Source organism: Apostichopus japonicus, chromosome 19, assembly GCF_037975245.1.
Source record: "Apostichopus japonicus isolate 1M-3 chromosome 19, ASM3797524v1, whole genome shotgun sequence".
NCBI classification, from domain to species: Eukaryota; Metazoa; Echinodermata; class Holothuroidea; order Aspidochirotida; family Stichopodidae; genus Apostichopus; species Apostichopus japonicus.
Window position 1 is genome coordinate 15,737,074 of NC_092579.1, and position 18,211 is coordinate 15,755,284.

An 18,211-nucleotide genomic window follows, 5' to 3' on the forward strand; every position below is an offset into this window, starting at 1 on the left:
TCTGTGTACTGTAGTTCTCCCAAATTTGTTGCCGACTACGTATGTACTGTATATACATATAGTACGATAAAATAAAGCTCTGAACTTTGCAACAACCAGGAAGTTCAATCTAAAAGAGCTACAGTTTGTCTAGGACAGACTAAACTTCATGCATACAAGCTAAACCAAGGATTATTAACAGCTCTTCAAATAATAGTAAAATTATCCCAAGGCCAGCCATAGTTGTAGGTGTTGGTTTACATAGGAACCTATCAAGATATTATCATTCTTGTCCTGGCTCTTAATTGTTCTATAATGGCTTTAAAACTAAAAGACCAGCATATCATTCTTAAGTAACTTTCCAAATACATATCGATTACATCTCCCAGGCTAGTGTATCAATATCAACTGACTAAACAGATCTGGGCTTAGATTCACAAGGATCTTCAAACTGTTAATAGTTTCAGGAAATGGAAACCACAGAGTACTCTCAATTAATAAGTCTCTGGGCTATACATTATGTGTTAATCTATGATGGTTTAACAACAGACAAGTTAAGCATTGATAGCCTATATATATATAGCATAATAGTACAGTAGCTGGGCAAGAATCTACGCTGACATATTTAGTGCAGTATATTGACTGTGCTGTAGGCGGGCTTGGTTTGTTCAGTACAGTACAGAAGGCATAGTACTGTAATATCATACAATTATACTTCATTCAGCTAACATCACCCATCTACTTCATACATCCACTTATATACATTGTTAAAGTAACTTAAAGTGACAGTGTGCTGATAGGCTAGTTTATCTGCTGAATTTTGAAGGTTTTCAGTCTTGCCAGAAATGTTAGAAAGCCAGTAGGTACTGGTCATTGTTCAAGTACTGGTCATCATTCAAGTACTGGTCATTCAAAGAAGTATCAAGCCTTTTTACAGCCACCCTTCGAGAGATCTCTAGAGAGAGAGAGAGGAGATGTGGAGGGGTTGTTGATTACTTTTAATAAGGAGACTGAGCGATCCCTAAATTGGATGCAGAAATCTAGGTTCACCATTCAATCTTTTGTGTTCTTTGTGTCGTTATCTTTGCTTCCCTGTACAATGCAAAGAGTCTTCCATGTTTGCTGTCAGTCTGTTGGGATTAAAGTGCAGTACTGCTCTGCAAATTCCAGCTGGGACTTAATTGGCTGTGAAAGGAACCATTGATGTTTGCACGTATAGTATTCTATTCAATGAACCAGTTTACAGGAGCCATTTTCAGGATGTTCATTCACTGTTTATGGTCAGTACTTAGCTGTTCATCCATAGGACATTCACACGACAGTTACAAACTATGGCAGCCAATATCAGATAAAATTCTGCCCAACCTTCATTTGATCCCTCACTTACATGATGTAACTTGTCACCTTGGACATCCATAGGACATTCACACACCAGTTTCAAACTATGGCAGCCAATATCAGATAAAACTCTGCCCTACCATCACTTACATGATGTAACTTGTCACCTTGTTTAGTTCTCGTTGTGTCATGGGTCCCTAACCCTATTTTGCAACTCACACACACATCCTTGATCAACCTTGGTATGTTGTAGATTCCCTTCCTACTCTCAATCTTAAACCCCTGCCCACCCCCCTCCTCCTCTCCACATCTCTCGAAACATACACCTACTGAGAAAGAATACAGTACTGTAACATACATGTACAGTATACAGCAGTACTACAGTTGAACAATATCATGAATGGAATTCCCCCACTTACCAAATATACCGGCCCTTTCATGCTGTAGGTTATATTTAATCACCTTTCTAACTATAAGTCAATGTAGTCAATTATTCTCAATTAAAGTTATTTTCTTGTGATAGCTTGTTGAGAACCAGCTTGTCTAGAATGGGCAGAGTTCTCACCATCGAGAACATGACGCGCCATTGGTCAGTCATGGTAGAAAAAAAATGTACTGTAATGTAAACTGAGAGTGCAATGGCTGTGAGAAGACAGGTAAGCTAATTCACTCATCATGTAAAATGAGGCAAGTTTTCAAGCACTAAAAAGTTATGCTGTTAGACAATGGACTGTGACATTGTTAGACAACCAATAATAAAAAATATATAGATTGTCCTGAATGAAAACAAATACTGTATAATGAATATATAGCTATATATACATAGTTCTGTGAGTCAAGTCTGAAACATACACTTATTCATCAAGCATTTAAATTAAAGGAAATGGGCAGATTATGTACTTATGACTCAAATAAATTGGCCACAATCAGTAAGTAAATTTAGTATTCCTCAGAGACTTGGACAAAATTAATGGAAAGGTTACAGTGTAGTACTTTACAAGGAAAATTAATATTGTACCACTAATGCTCTGCAAAATAATCACACTGCTATACAAGTTCAAAGATGCATTATTGCGGTCTTGATAATCTTAGAAATTTGCTTTGTATGTACCCCTTAAATTTTGTCCATTCACTATGTTTGTCCATATATACTCACATTTTCACTGCCATAAAATCATCAAAAAGTTTTCTTATACAGTATCTTTTGCAGCAAAACATGCTCTCTGGATGTCGGTACTAAGAAGTGAAAACTGTAGTGTTTTACCAATTGCTTTTAAATTTTATGGACCTTCAACAGATCGCAATTTTACTCAGATTTTCAATCAAAAACTTCGAAAGAGCGCAATCTTGACTGCTTTGGAATATTTGTAATAGCAGTGGTTCAGATAATTGTGACATTTGCAACTTGCAGTTTTGTTTTAAACCATCCAATGTGTTATTACTGTACCGTAGATCTGTATGAGTAGTACCATAAATAGACTACAGTTATATGTTACCATGACGGAAATGTAAGCAGACATCATGGAATGTTAAGCATAGTGGTATGAGTCATTGAGTAAGCTTTAGGAAGAACCCTGTTAACTGATCTGTTCTATAGTATAACCTTTATCCCATTTTCATAATGAAAGAGAATTGAATTAGGAAAAGACTTATAATGAGTTTATAAGGGCATCTCAAAGGTTAGAGTATTGTTGATGTTATCTTGCACACCCTACTGTTGCTAAGGAGATACCACCATGAGTCCCAGAGTGTATGTACAGTAGGTATGTACAGCAGTACCATGTCTCCATCAGAATGTATCTTTCCATGGTGAACCTTAAATTTCTTTTCACATCAAAATATGTAACTTGGTGGTTGTGAACAAGCATGGTGTTTTGGAAATGTTTATCCTTCCATATGGCACAAGAAGTATACATGTATGCATTTAGGACCTTAATGTGTTCCTATTTTTGGTCTACATGTACATTATAAACTGTGGAATACTTGTCACATTTGGTATAAGTTAATTTGAAGCGATGCCAATACAGTTAATGCAAGTTTGCTGTTAGTTTCTGGCATATTACAAGTCTGATGAAAAGGAATGGTCTTTATCTTCACTTCCCAGGTCAGGGGAACTTTAATAGCATATTAGTTACTTTTGCTAACTTCACATTCATTGGTCCCCACCCCCTTCCCCAACCCCCGAAAATGTCTGTGTGCCCTGTGTAGGACCGATCGGAAAGACTGGGATGGGTGGATCCATTTCCTTGCAAACGTTCTTTTGAAGAACTTAACAGCAAAACCTTAAAGCTTTGACAAATTTTCAGAAATGTAATTAAGTTTACAACTGCTTTTTATCATGATGTTGGGTCCATTCTGCTTTGTCAATTTACTTGACCCCTTCGGAATTGATTTATACTGTCCACTGCCAGCCATAAACAGGAGAGAAGGTCCAAAGTCCTATGTGGTTTTTACTATTGTTATATCAGACATTTTATAGTATCAATCTGCCCACCAGTTTCTGACACTTCTAAAGATATTTGGTATGTACAGCTGTAAACTTCTTTAAAGGGGTATAAACTTCTTTTTCCTGACCTTAAAGACCACTCAATAAAACCCTTTAGACACATGACAGGTAATAAAAGTAAAGTTTACGGAAACTTTACGATGTAAAGAAAGAAATATTCATTGAGCATACAGTAGGTTCATCCCGGTCACTTTTTGCATAAACTTTTTTCTTTGATGTGTTGTTGTTTTTCGCTAACTAGTGTTCCTCTTTGCATTCAAAACTTACTGAAATTTGTCCAACCAGCTCTAGATGGTTGACTGTCCAGCAATTTAAGTTGTTTATGTGCAAGTGGGTGGTATTTAAACTGTTAGTGGTCAATTTGAAGGCAAAGGTCAGTTCCAAAAGGATGTAATTCAAACAGCAATGGCATCCAGGGTTACTTGGTCAATTGTGTCATATACTAGGACTACACTTTTGTGTACAACAAGTTTGTTATATGTAACAGGGATATCTTTTAGCACTTTAGTACAGTATATATTGATTCCAGTCCTTTCCTTTCCAATCGGTCTCACTCTAACAGGTCTGCAAAAACTGACACAATTGAAATAACCTGAATTAGTTAATATCTTCTGTAGGTTTCATGTATTATTATATAGGTACAGTAGCTCACAATGAAATTTTAAGGCTGGAATAGATCGGATTGAGTATTTGTAGGAGACGAATAAGTATCGTTGTAAAGATTATCCTTCTGAACATGATACAATTTAAAATATTTGATAAATTCTGGACAGTATCAGTTCCTTCTTCTTGTTTAGAAGAACAACTACTTTTCAAACATTTGTCACTCGACCAAAATCGTCCAATCAGATTGGCATGATAGCATTAAGCATCCGTCCCCGAAGGTGAGGAGACCCAAATCTTGCCTTGTGTTGGTTGTTTACATCTTCAGCCACTCCCTGCTTGAACACCTTGGCTGTCCAGATTCTCTCCTACAGTACACCATGGTGTATGCATGGTACACAGTATTTGTTGTGTACAACTGTACTGTATGTATACATGTATCGCATTGATTTTTTTTTTCATACCAGGTCATTTCCCTGACCCTCCTTGTGATTACAACTTATAAGGTCAATATGACCCCAGCAGGGTCCCTGTAAGGTAACACCAATCTCTTAGGTACCCTGCTGAACATCTAGGGCTAACCTTCCTGTTGGGAGTGGTGGTATAAGATGGCGAACTTGAAGAGGTACTGTAGTGATAAGGTCATACCATGTAGATTATTGTTTTGTGATGATATTTACCTGCCTGTTCCTTCCTATGGTCATGAAGTGACAGGAATGAAGTGTTTTGCAAAGTTTTGGCATGTACAGTTCAAGGCTCAGTGCTACAACAGTACAACACCAATGGCTGTCTTGGTGTCACCCACAAAAAGAATGCAAGTGGCAATGCGACACATTCGCCTAGCGGCTATCCAAAATCAATATGCAATGTAAAAAAGAAATACTCCAACCAGCTAATGATGCAGAACAAGTTTTATAAATTCAACTTCTTAAGTGAATAGGTATTTATTGAGGAGGAACTTTCTCCTTAAAATAATAAAAAAAAAGGAACATGGAAAATAAAGGTTACAACGTTCTGTAATACTGCTTAAGAACACGTAGGACTCCTGAATACTTAGAGATAACAGATTGCTTTGTCGCAATCTTTACCAGAGGATGCCATATACTAGATTTAGCTTGACTACTGAATATGCTCAATTATGCTACCTTGTACTTTTGTAGTGAAAAGAGGGATTAGGGTTTATGTAAATTGCCCTACATCCCTGGATACTACCCTCCAACAACAACAACAACCAGGATTGACTAAAGTAAAAGTTACTGAAAAAAAAACTTTCTAAATTAAACAGCTGACAGATTGACTTCTTCTGTCATAAAAATTCAAATTAACTAAATTATACTATTCTAATGTGACACTTGGCCTTCAGTGCCCTTTATAGCCATTTGTAATCATACCTTATCCAAGTTACCCAAAGTAAAAAGCAGTCTTAAAAAATGTCATATTTTTTGACAGCATCCTGATACCTGCTTATTGGAACATGAAAGGTTAGATTTTGAGGGCGGTACTCATTACCCTATATTCATTCATACTTACCTGTAGTAAAGATTCCTAAATCCTATTGGTCCATTCAGGTCAGCTGACCTTGGTTAATCCTGTGAGTAACGCACGGTAAAATTACGGGGCATCACTTTAATAAATCTTTGGTTATATGTAACCAAAAATGTTTTGTTTTATGATTTTTCCCCCACACAAATGGTAGTGTATGAATGAACCGGGTTAATCAACGGTCTAGCGTGCGTTACTCACATGATTAATGCACTCCGGGTGTTAATGCTATCGCTGGATGCACTCGGGCTCCGCCCTCGTGCATCGCTTGCGTTATCCCCCAATCGTGCATTAATCCTGTGAGTAACGCACGCTAGACCGTTGATTAACCCCTTATTCATACATTTATACTGTTTATATTGCTCCTTCATTTATCTTAAATGCTATCTTTCATTACACCTGTCAGACTCTCAAAATTTACTAAGGAGGTGGACAAAATAACTGTGATAGATTTTACAGTTTAGTTACCAGTATTTACAGAGACTTATAAATCTACACTACTGCTCATACAGTAGTACAATTGAATTCTCCATAGAAGGATGTTTTGATTTGATAGCAGAATTACAGTACGCTCTTGGCAACTTTCCAGTCCCTACCTATAGATACAATTTTTCAGGTCAAATTTTTTTTTTCAGGTTGTCTATTCAAGTGATCATATCTTAAATTGTGTTTTGTCTGAACTGCAAAGTTGTTTTTCTGAAAAATGTAGAAAAGTTTGTTTTATGGAAGAACCACCAATATGTACACTGTAGGGGAGGAGATATGTAAGTTTCTTGAATATAAACAGATTTGGAACAGCCGTGAAACTCCCCTTCAGGTGGCTACCCCTATGATTGTGTTTGTTCTTCTTATGCTGATAAGTGATGAAACCATGTTGAAGTCTAGATCATACAGTAAACAACCTTAGAAGCAGTTAAATTTCAAGTATACACTGTAATTTGTTTCTTAAATCCTTGAAATGCCATTCTGAATGCAGTAAAATTGAATATATACTGTAGCAACAGAAGGGCAGGAAACCAAATCGGTAGAATAGTAACTTAGCGTTTTGATTAATAGGGTGTCATCAGGTGATAGTAGTAGTTGTTCTATTTCTCTTGTTGCTTGGCAACCACGGGAGAGCAAGGTGGCTGATGAAGAGTGGGTGAAATTAATTCAAATGTATCAGTTTTAGACACAGTTCGGATATACAGTATACTGTACTTATTATTTACAGTTTCAAGTTTTATGTACAATTTTAACAATTTCATTGGTATTCACTTTGGCCGATTCAAATTTACTCTCAGACTGCCATAAATTGCGACCGATGCATATTTATGTCATAAAAAGTTGGAACGTTTCAATCGCAATAACGATCAAAAAAAGTTGTAGCTCTAAATAAATTTGAGGTCAAAGTTATGAATCTAGTCTTGAAAACAGGACCCACTGAAAATAGACAATAAAGAACAAAAGCATTATTTATGTATCTCTTTCTTTGAACGAATTCCTTTTCAGACATATTCTGGCCTTTTCTGCGTAGTTGTCAATCCCTACAAGAGGCTACCGATCTACACCGAAAAGGTAATTGAATTGTACCGTGGGAAGAAACGTCACGAAGTGCCTCCTCATGTCTATGCTATCACAGACACAGCATACAGAAGCATGCTTCAAGGTAAGATAACACAGCGCTGCTGCAAATCAAGTCAGGTTAGGTTTTCCGATGCACCATAAACAAGCTTTTCACATACATGAAGAAAAAAAGGCTGTGTCATTCAGAGAACGTAGTTAAGTGTGTCGTCAGAACTGCTGGCCCTGTTGAAACCATGGCCAGCCAAACTAATGTGGAAAATTGCATCGAAAAGCAATCCATGGTTTTCCCATCTGAAAAGGTTTTTTCTAAATTGAAAAATTGGTTAATTGGATTGCCACTCGACGACGTGTATCATTTATGAGCTAGAAAACCATCTAGATTTCTACACATGAATTCTTATGACGTGGTTGTAAAATAGCTGCCCGCTAGACCGAATAGTGCTCTGCAGAAAGTTAGGATAAGCTTTCAGTGAAGATCTCTGTGCTGAGCTTGGAATTGATTGTAAATGTTCGTGCTTTGGAAGCAATTAATTTACAGTACTTCGCTCCTCGCTTACCTGTCTCCTCGCAACCTTAGCAATAAGTCTGCCATAGTAGGTTCACAAGAAATACTGTATTATATGAAATGATAAAGAAATGATTAAGATAAAGCAAAAATGAAAACAAATGACGAAGAAAACAAGAATGCCCAATAGAACTGAAATATTTTAATGCTCAGAATTGAGCTGACCGTGCTCGTGATGAATGTCAGCTACAGATGTTAATATTTGATATGCTGTTGAAAGAATGTCAAAATGGGAAAAGAACAAACATCTTCACCGTCTCCCTTCCAGTACTAAATGCATCCAAACAATAGTCATTAATACGACAGGCATTTCATCCTCCGTGACGACAAATAAGCCGGCTCAATTTTGTCATCACATCTGACGGTTTGGATATGAAGTTAACTTCCCCCAAATGTCTATGTTTAATCAGCCCACCAGTGAGTGTTGCACTCTTCCAGGCTTGAGGGCCCAGTTTAGCTATGAGAGGAATATTCCCGACATAGCTCGTAGAGCTCTGAATCATTGGAAAAGCAAATTGAAAAATGTCTCTAGGTAATCTTTAGCAAAACAGTCTACCCGAACCTGTCAGGCAAAGCCGTGCGTGACTAATCTTTGCACGATGGAGAACAGCCAGCACATCAGTCATGCAGAGTTGAGAAGAAAGGGGGCGATGGATTTTTATGTAGCAGGGAGAAAAGATGAGGTGCTAAATGTTTAAAACAAAGGGTAAAAATATTATTACCTTCTGTAAATATGTATTGATCTATTGGTCTGTTTACATATAAAACATATCCAATCATGTTGTTTAGGTATTACATACAGTAGATACAATGTTAAAGCGGTGAAAGGTAAATGTCTTCGCTCATAAATCCCAAAACCAAGAAGTTTTTGGGGGAAGTTTAGAGTAAATTTAAGGTCCAAAGTGCAGACATGGAATGGAGACAGGTGAGAGAGGAGTGAATCGCTGCATCTATGTTTACGAACCAGTTTGTCGTCAGATTATCTGTTCACAAAAAGTCTTACAATGATATAAAACGATACAGGAATGATACATTCCAAGGAATTTAATGAGGCATAATTCAATATTTCTACACTTCTGTAAAGAATGTCTACTCATTTTGTAATTGCCAGCCAGAGACACCGTGGCAGGTGTAGGCGTGGCAGGTGTAGGTGTGGCAGGTGTAGCCATGGCAGGTGTAGGCGTGGCAGTTGTAGGCCTGTCTGAACTCATCATGGCTTCATGTATGGTATGACAAATGTTGCACTTACGCTGGACAGCTTTCTGATCTGAATGATAAACCATAAAACCAAAATGTGTGGGCTTAGGGCAAAGGGTCAGACCAAATAGGACAGTTCCAAGAAATATGAGTCAACTAGCCTATAGGAAACCAATCATTACAGTATTTCATTGAGAATATGAATAAATATGTAATTCATGCAGTGCTCAGAAAAGACTTTTTGCCATGGATAAAATATGTGTGAACTCATGTCAATAGTTTAACCACTGACTGGATTCTGTTGTTTACTAAATTTTCAAAGGAAAATGTATGTACAAATTTGAAGAGAGCAGAGAGAGTTGGTTCCCTGATGAGAGGGTTCTCATGTGCAGTGAGTGGTATTGAAGGACTTTGCTACAAGAACAATTTCAGGCTTTAAATAGTTATGATGTTAACCAGTGTGTTGCCAGCAAAGTACTCATATGTTGAGGTTAAATACCAGTAAAAGACAGCCACTAAATATTTATTTTTGAAAATTGAAAGGGAATTTGAATAAAAACAAAGAAAGAAACTATTGTTTCAGCTTAGACTTGTGATCATCGAATACTTGCTCAAAGAACCAACCTCTCCGCATGACCTGAACTTACAGCAGTAAACACCACTGCTAGAAATTGTGGTATTGTGGGAGGGTACTGTTGTGTACTACACAACACTGTGTACTGGGTTACAGTAGTTGATTAACTGCAAGCACAACATGTATGCATAAATTTGTCCTTGTAAAAGCCCTCCTGGTATGGGACTGTTCAAGTGTGAAGGTTTTAAAGCTGTGCATTCTTCATAGACTGGTTATGAGGTGCACTCATGCATGGGCAAAACCAAAGTGAGGATTAAAGCCTTTCTCTGGCCATCTCACTTGAACACAACTGCTTACTGTGTAGGTCAACAGGCTGTTGCATAACAAGAGTAGATTTTGTATGTAAATTATTGCAGCGCTCCTGCAAAAGTGTAGTATCTTTTACTGTGCATTGTGAGTATAATTAATGGGTCTGGTGGCACAAGTCATGGAGTTATAAAGAGAACTCTATGCACAAACTAACTTGACACAGTATCCTCCTCAGGTCTGACAGCTTGTTGAAAGACAATTAATTCTAGCGGTAATCCAAAAATATCTGTTGGGTGTCAAATATAAATTCAGGTCCTGCACACAGGTTGTATGAGTCATAAAATTACAGAAGGGGTTTACTTTCCCGATATGGTACGGGTTTGTAGGCTGGAGGAGCTATTAATATTTTTTGATCGAAACATTGGTTTGAATCTCATCTTTGAGTAACTACACAGGGCCAACGTTGGCACGAGCAAAAAATCCTAGGCATTGTAGCATTTTGAGCTCTAGGTAGAGCCTATAGTTTGAGGAAGGAGGGCAGCTCAGTATTTTGATCATACAACACAAAGTGAAAAGGTTTTTGTCAAGTCTTGCACCATGCAACAAAATCTGGGCTTCTATTCAAGCTTTGATTGTAAGATTCCCCTGATGTTGTTAAAGTACTTAGTATTTATTACCCTAGTGCATCAAAACCTTAAGCAGCTCCATGAGGGTGATACAAGGGTCATTAACAAAGCCTCAAACAAGACCCCCCCTATCTGTTTCATACAATGCACTGTAAGGTGATCTTGCTTTTGATTAGAAAGTAACAATGGAAAAAACTGCCTGTGAATTTGAAGCCCTTTTCTGGCATATACAGTATATGGTGAACGCATTGTTCGGTTTAGAGGGACCATCCTTGCTATCTAGCCTATAGAAGGGAAGGTTTCTCTCTATAGATTGACAATAGGTCTGACTCTATGGAACTTGTTCTGCATTCACTCTCCTCTGACATGGACTGTATATACTGTATGGAATAGTTCAGCTATACAGTGGTTTTGAAAATCAAAATACCGTCAGTCAGCTTTCACTATTGGAATTATCTACAGTGTAGTTATTTCACATACTGTAAGTGGGTATGGTGCATGGTGGCATGGTGCATACAATTAGCAAAGTTCTATGTAAACTTAAATCTGATCCAATTGTGCACAAAACACAAATCACAATGGACTCTTTTGTTATTTGGTTCTCAAGTTATTTGGTTTCAAGTTATTGTCATATGTTGACTGAACTTGCTAAATATACGTATTAACTTTTAAAGAATTTTTTACTTCCACATACAGAAGTTTGACATTGTAATCCTGTACATTGTAGGCTGGCTGCTTGGGTGTACTACTGGCGGCACTCCCTCAAACTCATTTACTGCTGGGAATCAGGAAGTGGTTATAGAATGAGGCCGTCTGTGGATAAATTTCAGTCATAAAGATCCCAATTGTTTCCTTAAGATTAGCTTAAAACTGTTGATTGTACACGGAATGAAGAAGTACGCTACAGTTACATGTGAACTAGATGTAAAGCCCGTAGCAAGCGCAAGTCTTTAAAGGACATTTTCTGGTTGTCCTTTGGACAACCCGGTCTGAACCATTTGGTCGTCAGAACATCAGCTTTGGTCCAGTGAAACTCCTCTTCTTCAATGGATCATTGTCCTACCATTGTTTTATTTCGGTATCTCCAAAGTGATGTGAAACCAATTTATCGTTTTAAATATTTTGGGGGTATTCAGTTGAAGACAATACAATCTGAATTAGATATAAACAGCAACAGCAGAGTTTGGTTGTCCAAAGAGAACATGTCTTTTTCTCGGGTAGCCTTCCGAGGGCTTGCAACCTATGTCCAGAAGTTGTGTTTTTCATCCACAATTTAACTGTTTCTTGTTTTGGTGAAATTCTCGAATCCATGTTTCTGCGCCAACCGGTCTGTCATGCTGTACAGTACATACACGCATGCATACATACGTATCTACCTACTTACATGTACTTACCTACATACATACATGTACATACATACACACATACACGATATACGTACATACATGTATATGTACATTAGTACCTGCATATAAACTGTTAAGTTAACCTGCCTGTTTAAAGTTTCATGTAACCTTTATAAGTCTTGTTAGACAAACAAAGTACAGCTGAAACTGCAACTCAACATTCAAAATGTCTTCCAAAGACTTTCTAATCTGTAACTTTTAGTGAAAAGAAAGAAAGCAAAAATGTAGATAAATTTGAAAGCACCCCCTTATGCTGATAGTGAAACAGCTAGCTACTTTAGACAATTCTGCTATTTTGTTTTTCTTTGTGACAGTGCTGTAGCTGATGGTAATTGTTTCTTCTATTAAAGTTTAATGATTTTATGATTCTCCTCTCTTGAAACAACCCACGGCAACGAAGCAGTTTATTAACATGACTAGTCAGGTTTCAAATTTCCAGTTTCTTTCATGTGATTAAAAGTACATTTAAAAGGTGTTAGAGGGACGAAACGTGTAGATCGAAGCACCACGGAAACCTCCGATGCTCACTTGAGTGGTTGGCGAAGAACCTTGGGAGGTTTAATTTTGAAGAATTACATATGATTGAGCTAGAAATTTAGCAACTACAGTCTAATGGTGAAAAAGCTGCATTCAAAGTCTGAGAAGCCCCTAAAACATATAACCAATAATAATTTAGCTGAATTTCTTAATTACTGTACTACCCTGCCAGCTTCTTTTAGAGCACATACGTGTTGCTAATGTCAGCTCAAAATTGAAGTTTCAATGCATTTCTTTCCAGATCTAGGGATGATATTCATTTAATACCTGTGATATCCTCAGGTGTTGTAATTTAAGAGCATTTTCCAGGGTTGAGTATGTACAACCTTGACATAAACAGGTTTTGACCTTAGGTTGTGGTCAGTTGACCTCATTAAAGGTCATCTTTGAAAGATAGAAAGTTTTCACAATAGCAGTTCTCTTAGTAGTCAATATCTGACCAATTCTAAATTGATTAATAACAAATCACCCCTCGTATGAAACTCTTGCAAATACAGATTTAAAAAATAATCAATTTAATGACTTTTGTAGCTCAAGCTTTAAATGGTATGGTTAAGAGTGTGATACACTAATTTTCTCCACCAAAAGACTATAGGTGAATTAAGTGAAAGTATCAGAATTATAGGCCTGTGATTTGGGTTGGCTCAAGTGAGGGAAAAGAATGATATGGCGGTAGGGAGAGGGAGGGGTTGGGAGGGGTTGATTACTTAATTAAATAGTTACTTACACTAGTAGTGTTTAAACAGCAGAAAACAAGTTTACATAGCACAAAGACAAAACAAAACATTTGACTTATCATCCCAGTAGGGAACTTTCCATGGTATGTTCTATAGTACATCCATACTCTGGCTATCTGAAGTTAAGTAAGGATAGGTCAAAAGCCCTGCAGTGAAATCTTCCCATTTACCATTGCCATTATTTATTGAAAATATTATCATCATTTTGATGAAATTGAATTTTGTTGTGTTTCAAAGTTCGAGAAGTACTGGGTGCTAAAAGAGGGTCGAAATTGACAGGGTCAGTTGTTATCTTTACAGGTCATCATCCAACTAGAGTATATTCTCTGATATGACCAACAAAATGATTTTCACACAAAATTTCAGAAAAAAAGTGAAACAATCAGAAAAAGTTTTACAGTCTGCAGAATTAGGAAGCAAGAAAGTACTCAGTATAATCTTCAATTGATTTGGAATGAAGAACTAAAAAGTTAGTCTTTCCAACCAAAAAAATGAGTAATTTTACAAATTATGGAAATCTTTACTTTGTTTCAGGTTATAGTACACTTTGAATAAATCTCAGTACTATATCTTTGCATGACCTAACTGTTGTCAGGATTGTTAATGTTGGATGGATTTTTAACATGTAGAATATAGACAGCATAAAAAGTAATCGTGTTCGCTTCAGGAGGACTTTGACAGTCTACCACTGAAATGACCTGTAATGTATATTATCTGCTAGACCATATCTAAAGAATTTACAGTACAGGTTTAGGAATGTTGTAGATAGTTCCCAAACACACTATAAGAATCCATCAGCCATACAAGAGAAGAATAAGAATTAGCATTGTAAAGTTTATTAGTTCACACCAAAGATCAATGATATACTGTAAGGTAATGTGTATATGATCTGCTATTGACTGCAAACATGTCACCATTATGTTCTATGAGCAATGTGTATATCTTGTTTTTCTGAGAACGCCTGTAAGGTGTCGTCGTCATGGCGTTGGTGTTAAGCAGATTCAGTCATGCCTGTAATTTAAACTATTTACCTCATTCCTCCCTGACCTGTCTCCCAGTCAAAATATGCACTTTCGATCTACCTTAACTACATGTACAGTATGCTAAACCATGTATATCAGCTGCTTCTTTGAGTGGTAAATTCGGAAATAGAGAAGTTGGCAGGTGCCCAGGAAGCGGGGGGGGGGGGGGGCTCAAACATTGCAACTGTGTTGTTTAGGTAGATAGGAAAGTGCATATGTTGCCTGGGAGACAAGTAAGTATCAACGCTGGTACATCCCAAACCAGTAAATTTTGGGGATTTCACACAAGCATGATTCAAATACTGTGCGGAAGTTACCTCGCATTCCTCAGTTTAAAAGTGATCTTGTCATTCAGCCTCTGAAGAAGATCCTGCTAGGATCGAAACGTCAGGCCCACTTTACTTTTGCACATTGTGTTGAAGAACATGCAAAGTTTTTCATTGACATTTGGTCTGTCAAAGGTCAATATTCTGTAGATTGTTTCCAAAGTTTTTGGGAATGGTTAAAAAGGAGACAGACCCGGTACTTATGACAGACATTTCAAGACCATTCAGTTGGCATAAATGGTCCCAAGCCTTGTTGGATAACATTTGGCAAGCTACATGTAGTCACCAAGTCCTGCACGGTCCATCCTTTTCCCAGGGATGGAGACTATTGCTTGTAACATCTGAACAGTATTGATCCTGTGGTTATGTTCTACTAATAGTGTGACTTCTGCCCTTTGTATTGTTACATAATCATGATTAGATGGATAGCAGCTCCTGGTATCAAAATATAATTTGTCTTCATTGTGAGTTTATATGCTTAGTTTTTTTTTATTATCTAAATCTGCTCAACTAATTAATGGCTTCAGGGTTTCAAATTACCGAGTTCGACTATTAAAATCCTTAAAGCCAATAATTAGGAGTATCTCTCACTGTGTGTACTGTGTAAGCAAAGTCATAGTAATACTAGAGTATCCAGACTATTGGAAGAAATGGTATGGCAATATACCACTGCATGGTTCAACTGCATGGTTCAAATGGATGGACACCTTTATATGTGACCTTTGAACTCCCAGGACACTCTTAAGACGACACCTCTTCAACCTTTTAAAGCTGTGACTGCTGAATTACTCTGTTGAAGTTTCCTTATTGCTGTAAGCTAGAAAATGTCAACATTTGTCGTCTCTTCAACTAAGCTGGAGATATTTACATTTAGTATTATTAAGTAGCTTGAAGGTAAACAGATAGATACTCCAGCACAAGGCTAGGTCATAATATACAGTAAAAGAATTCCACTGGTGTGTAAAACTGTGTTAAGTACAATGTACAGTACTTATGTATACCCAGTGCTGTATATCTGTGCATTGTTGACACTGGTTACTGTACATCTCCATCTATGGCCATTTATAGTACCTCTCGCAGCAACCATATAGCTCTTCCTTGCAAGTGAAGTCATGGATTATTATATTATATCTAACAGAAATGATAACATAGCTTAAACTTGGAAGTGGTTTTGTCAAGTTAGCAAATAATTTAGTCTTCAAATTTCATGCAGCAGTTTTGAAAAATTGAATGCCCTAATTTTTGTCTCCTGTACAAAATATTGTGGTTCCTGTCTAAACTGCTGCTAATGTTTGTGTGGACTGGCACAGCAATTTGACCAGTTTGCATAGCATATTACAATTCGATAAGTACATGGATATCTAAACTATTCTCAATACACATATGCCATGTACAGTAGTTATACCCACACCCCCTCCCCCACCCCCATCGCTGCTAAATGTGCTAAAATAGCCGCATTGATTTAAATTTGAGCATGTCTCTTGCTCTGTTGGAGTACTTGTTTCCACGATATCTTTAACCTATGAGAAAAAGTTGTATTCCAGCTCGCATGATGACACAGGGGTTGCTTCTTTTGCGCCTCACTTTATAGAGTCCCTCTAATTTATAATTAATATAAACCTAAAGATCCCAGATCATCTGTTTGTACCAGTTAATGTAGCTGCAAGAGTGTATAGATAGTATTCTTCAAAGTTCAAACACCAACATCTCTCCTTCTCAGGCCTTGCAAGTTTCTATGTTTTCCCCTTCGGACCTGATCCATCTTCTCCCAGTCCATCCCCCCCCCCCCCAAAAAAAAAAGAAATTGATTGTCACAATTTACAAGAATGGTGAAAGTTTGCCTCCTTAATTTTCATCATTATATTCCTTGCATGTTTATTTAATCTCTTCAGAAATCAGTATTTATCAGTCACTCTCAAAAATGACTGACCTTCTTTGCCCTTCACAGCTGATGAAGGTTTAATACAAAGTTTTTGCCTTGAGGCAGTTTAGTGTGTCTACATACTTCTCACTTTGCAGGAGGGAAATCCAACAGGGAAAGCAAGATAGTATGTGAACTTGTGGTAAAAATTCTGATATAAATTGTAAATTAATGACGACGCTGCTTCAAGGCTTCGTTTAGACCAGCATGTAGTAACGGCAAGTTATGAGTTATTTTGGAAGGACATATTTCTTTCTTCATCGTTGTCATCGTTGTCTGAGGAACGACAACTTTATTTCTCTCCTACCGATGAACACCCCACATTATCACATAGCAAATACTGTTTGCCGAACCTTTGAATACCGCCACAAACTTGGGTTTGCAAAAGTAGCAAAATTTTCATTTCATCAAATAGGAGAGATCACTGACTAGAATTACTACATAGATATGGGCTGTGAATTGTGTCCCTATTATCAAGTAACCTTTCAACCCTTCCCTAATAGATGTGTTCATACTGTAGCTACAGCAGGCATTGGATCTCCCTGGCTACAATAAGTATATATACTGAATACAGTATTCTGGGTACAGAATACACTGACCAGAAGTATGCAATTTTAAGCAATAGATATGGGTTGTAAATTGTATCCCTATTATCAAGTAACCTTCCAACACTTCCCTGATAGATTTGTTCATACTGTAGCTACAGCAGGCATAGGATCTCCCTGGCTACAATAAGTAGATACTGAATATATTATTCTGAGTACAGAATACACTGACTAGAAGTATGCAATTTTAAGCAATAGATATGGGTTGTAAATTGTATCCCTATTATCAAGTAACCTTCCAACACTTCCCTGATAGATTTGTCCATAGCTACAGAAGGCATAGGATCTCCCTGGCTACAATAAGTAGATACTGAAAACAGTATTCTGAGTACAGAATAAACTGACTAGAAGTATGCAATTTTAAGCAATAGATATATTTGGGCTGTAAATTGTGTCCCTATTTATCAAGTAACCTTTTAACCCTTCCCTGATAGATTTGTCCATAGCTACAGAAGGCATATAGGATCTCCCTGGCTACAATAAGTAGATACTGAAAACAGTATTCTGAGTACAGAATAAACTGACTAGAAGTATGCAATTTTAAGCAATAGATATGGGATGTAAATTGCATCCCTGTTATCAAGTAACCTTCCAACACTTCCCTGATAGATTTGTCCATAGCTACAGAATTAAGGCATAGAGGATATCCCTGGCTACAATAAGTAGATACTGAATATATTATTCTGAGTACAGAATACACTGACTAGAAGTACATGCAATTTTAAGCAATAGATATGGGCTGTAAATTGTGTCCCTATTTATCAAGTAACCTTTTAACCCTTCCCTGATAGATTTGTTCATAGCTACAGAAGGGATAGGATCTCCCTGGCTACAATAGCTACATAATAATCC

The 18,211-nt window shown here is 37.2% G+C and overlaps 1 protein-coding gene across 6 annotated transcripts in view; it reads left to right on the forward strand.

Moving 5' to 3' along the window:
• LOC139960109 (uncharacterized) overlaps positions 1–18,211 on the forward strand; it is a 92,788-nt gene that overhangs the window by 2,339 nt on the left and 72,238 nt on the right. For all 6 annotated transcript variants that reach the window (XM_071958227.1, XM_071958223.1, XM_071958222.1 and 3 more), the window contains exon 2: positions 7,460–7,616. In XM_071958227.1, coding sequence (XP_071814328.1) covers positions 7,460–7,616 — 157 coding nt within the window. The remainder of the gene's footprint in view (positions 1–7,459; positions 7,617–18,211) is intronic.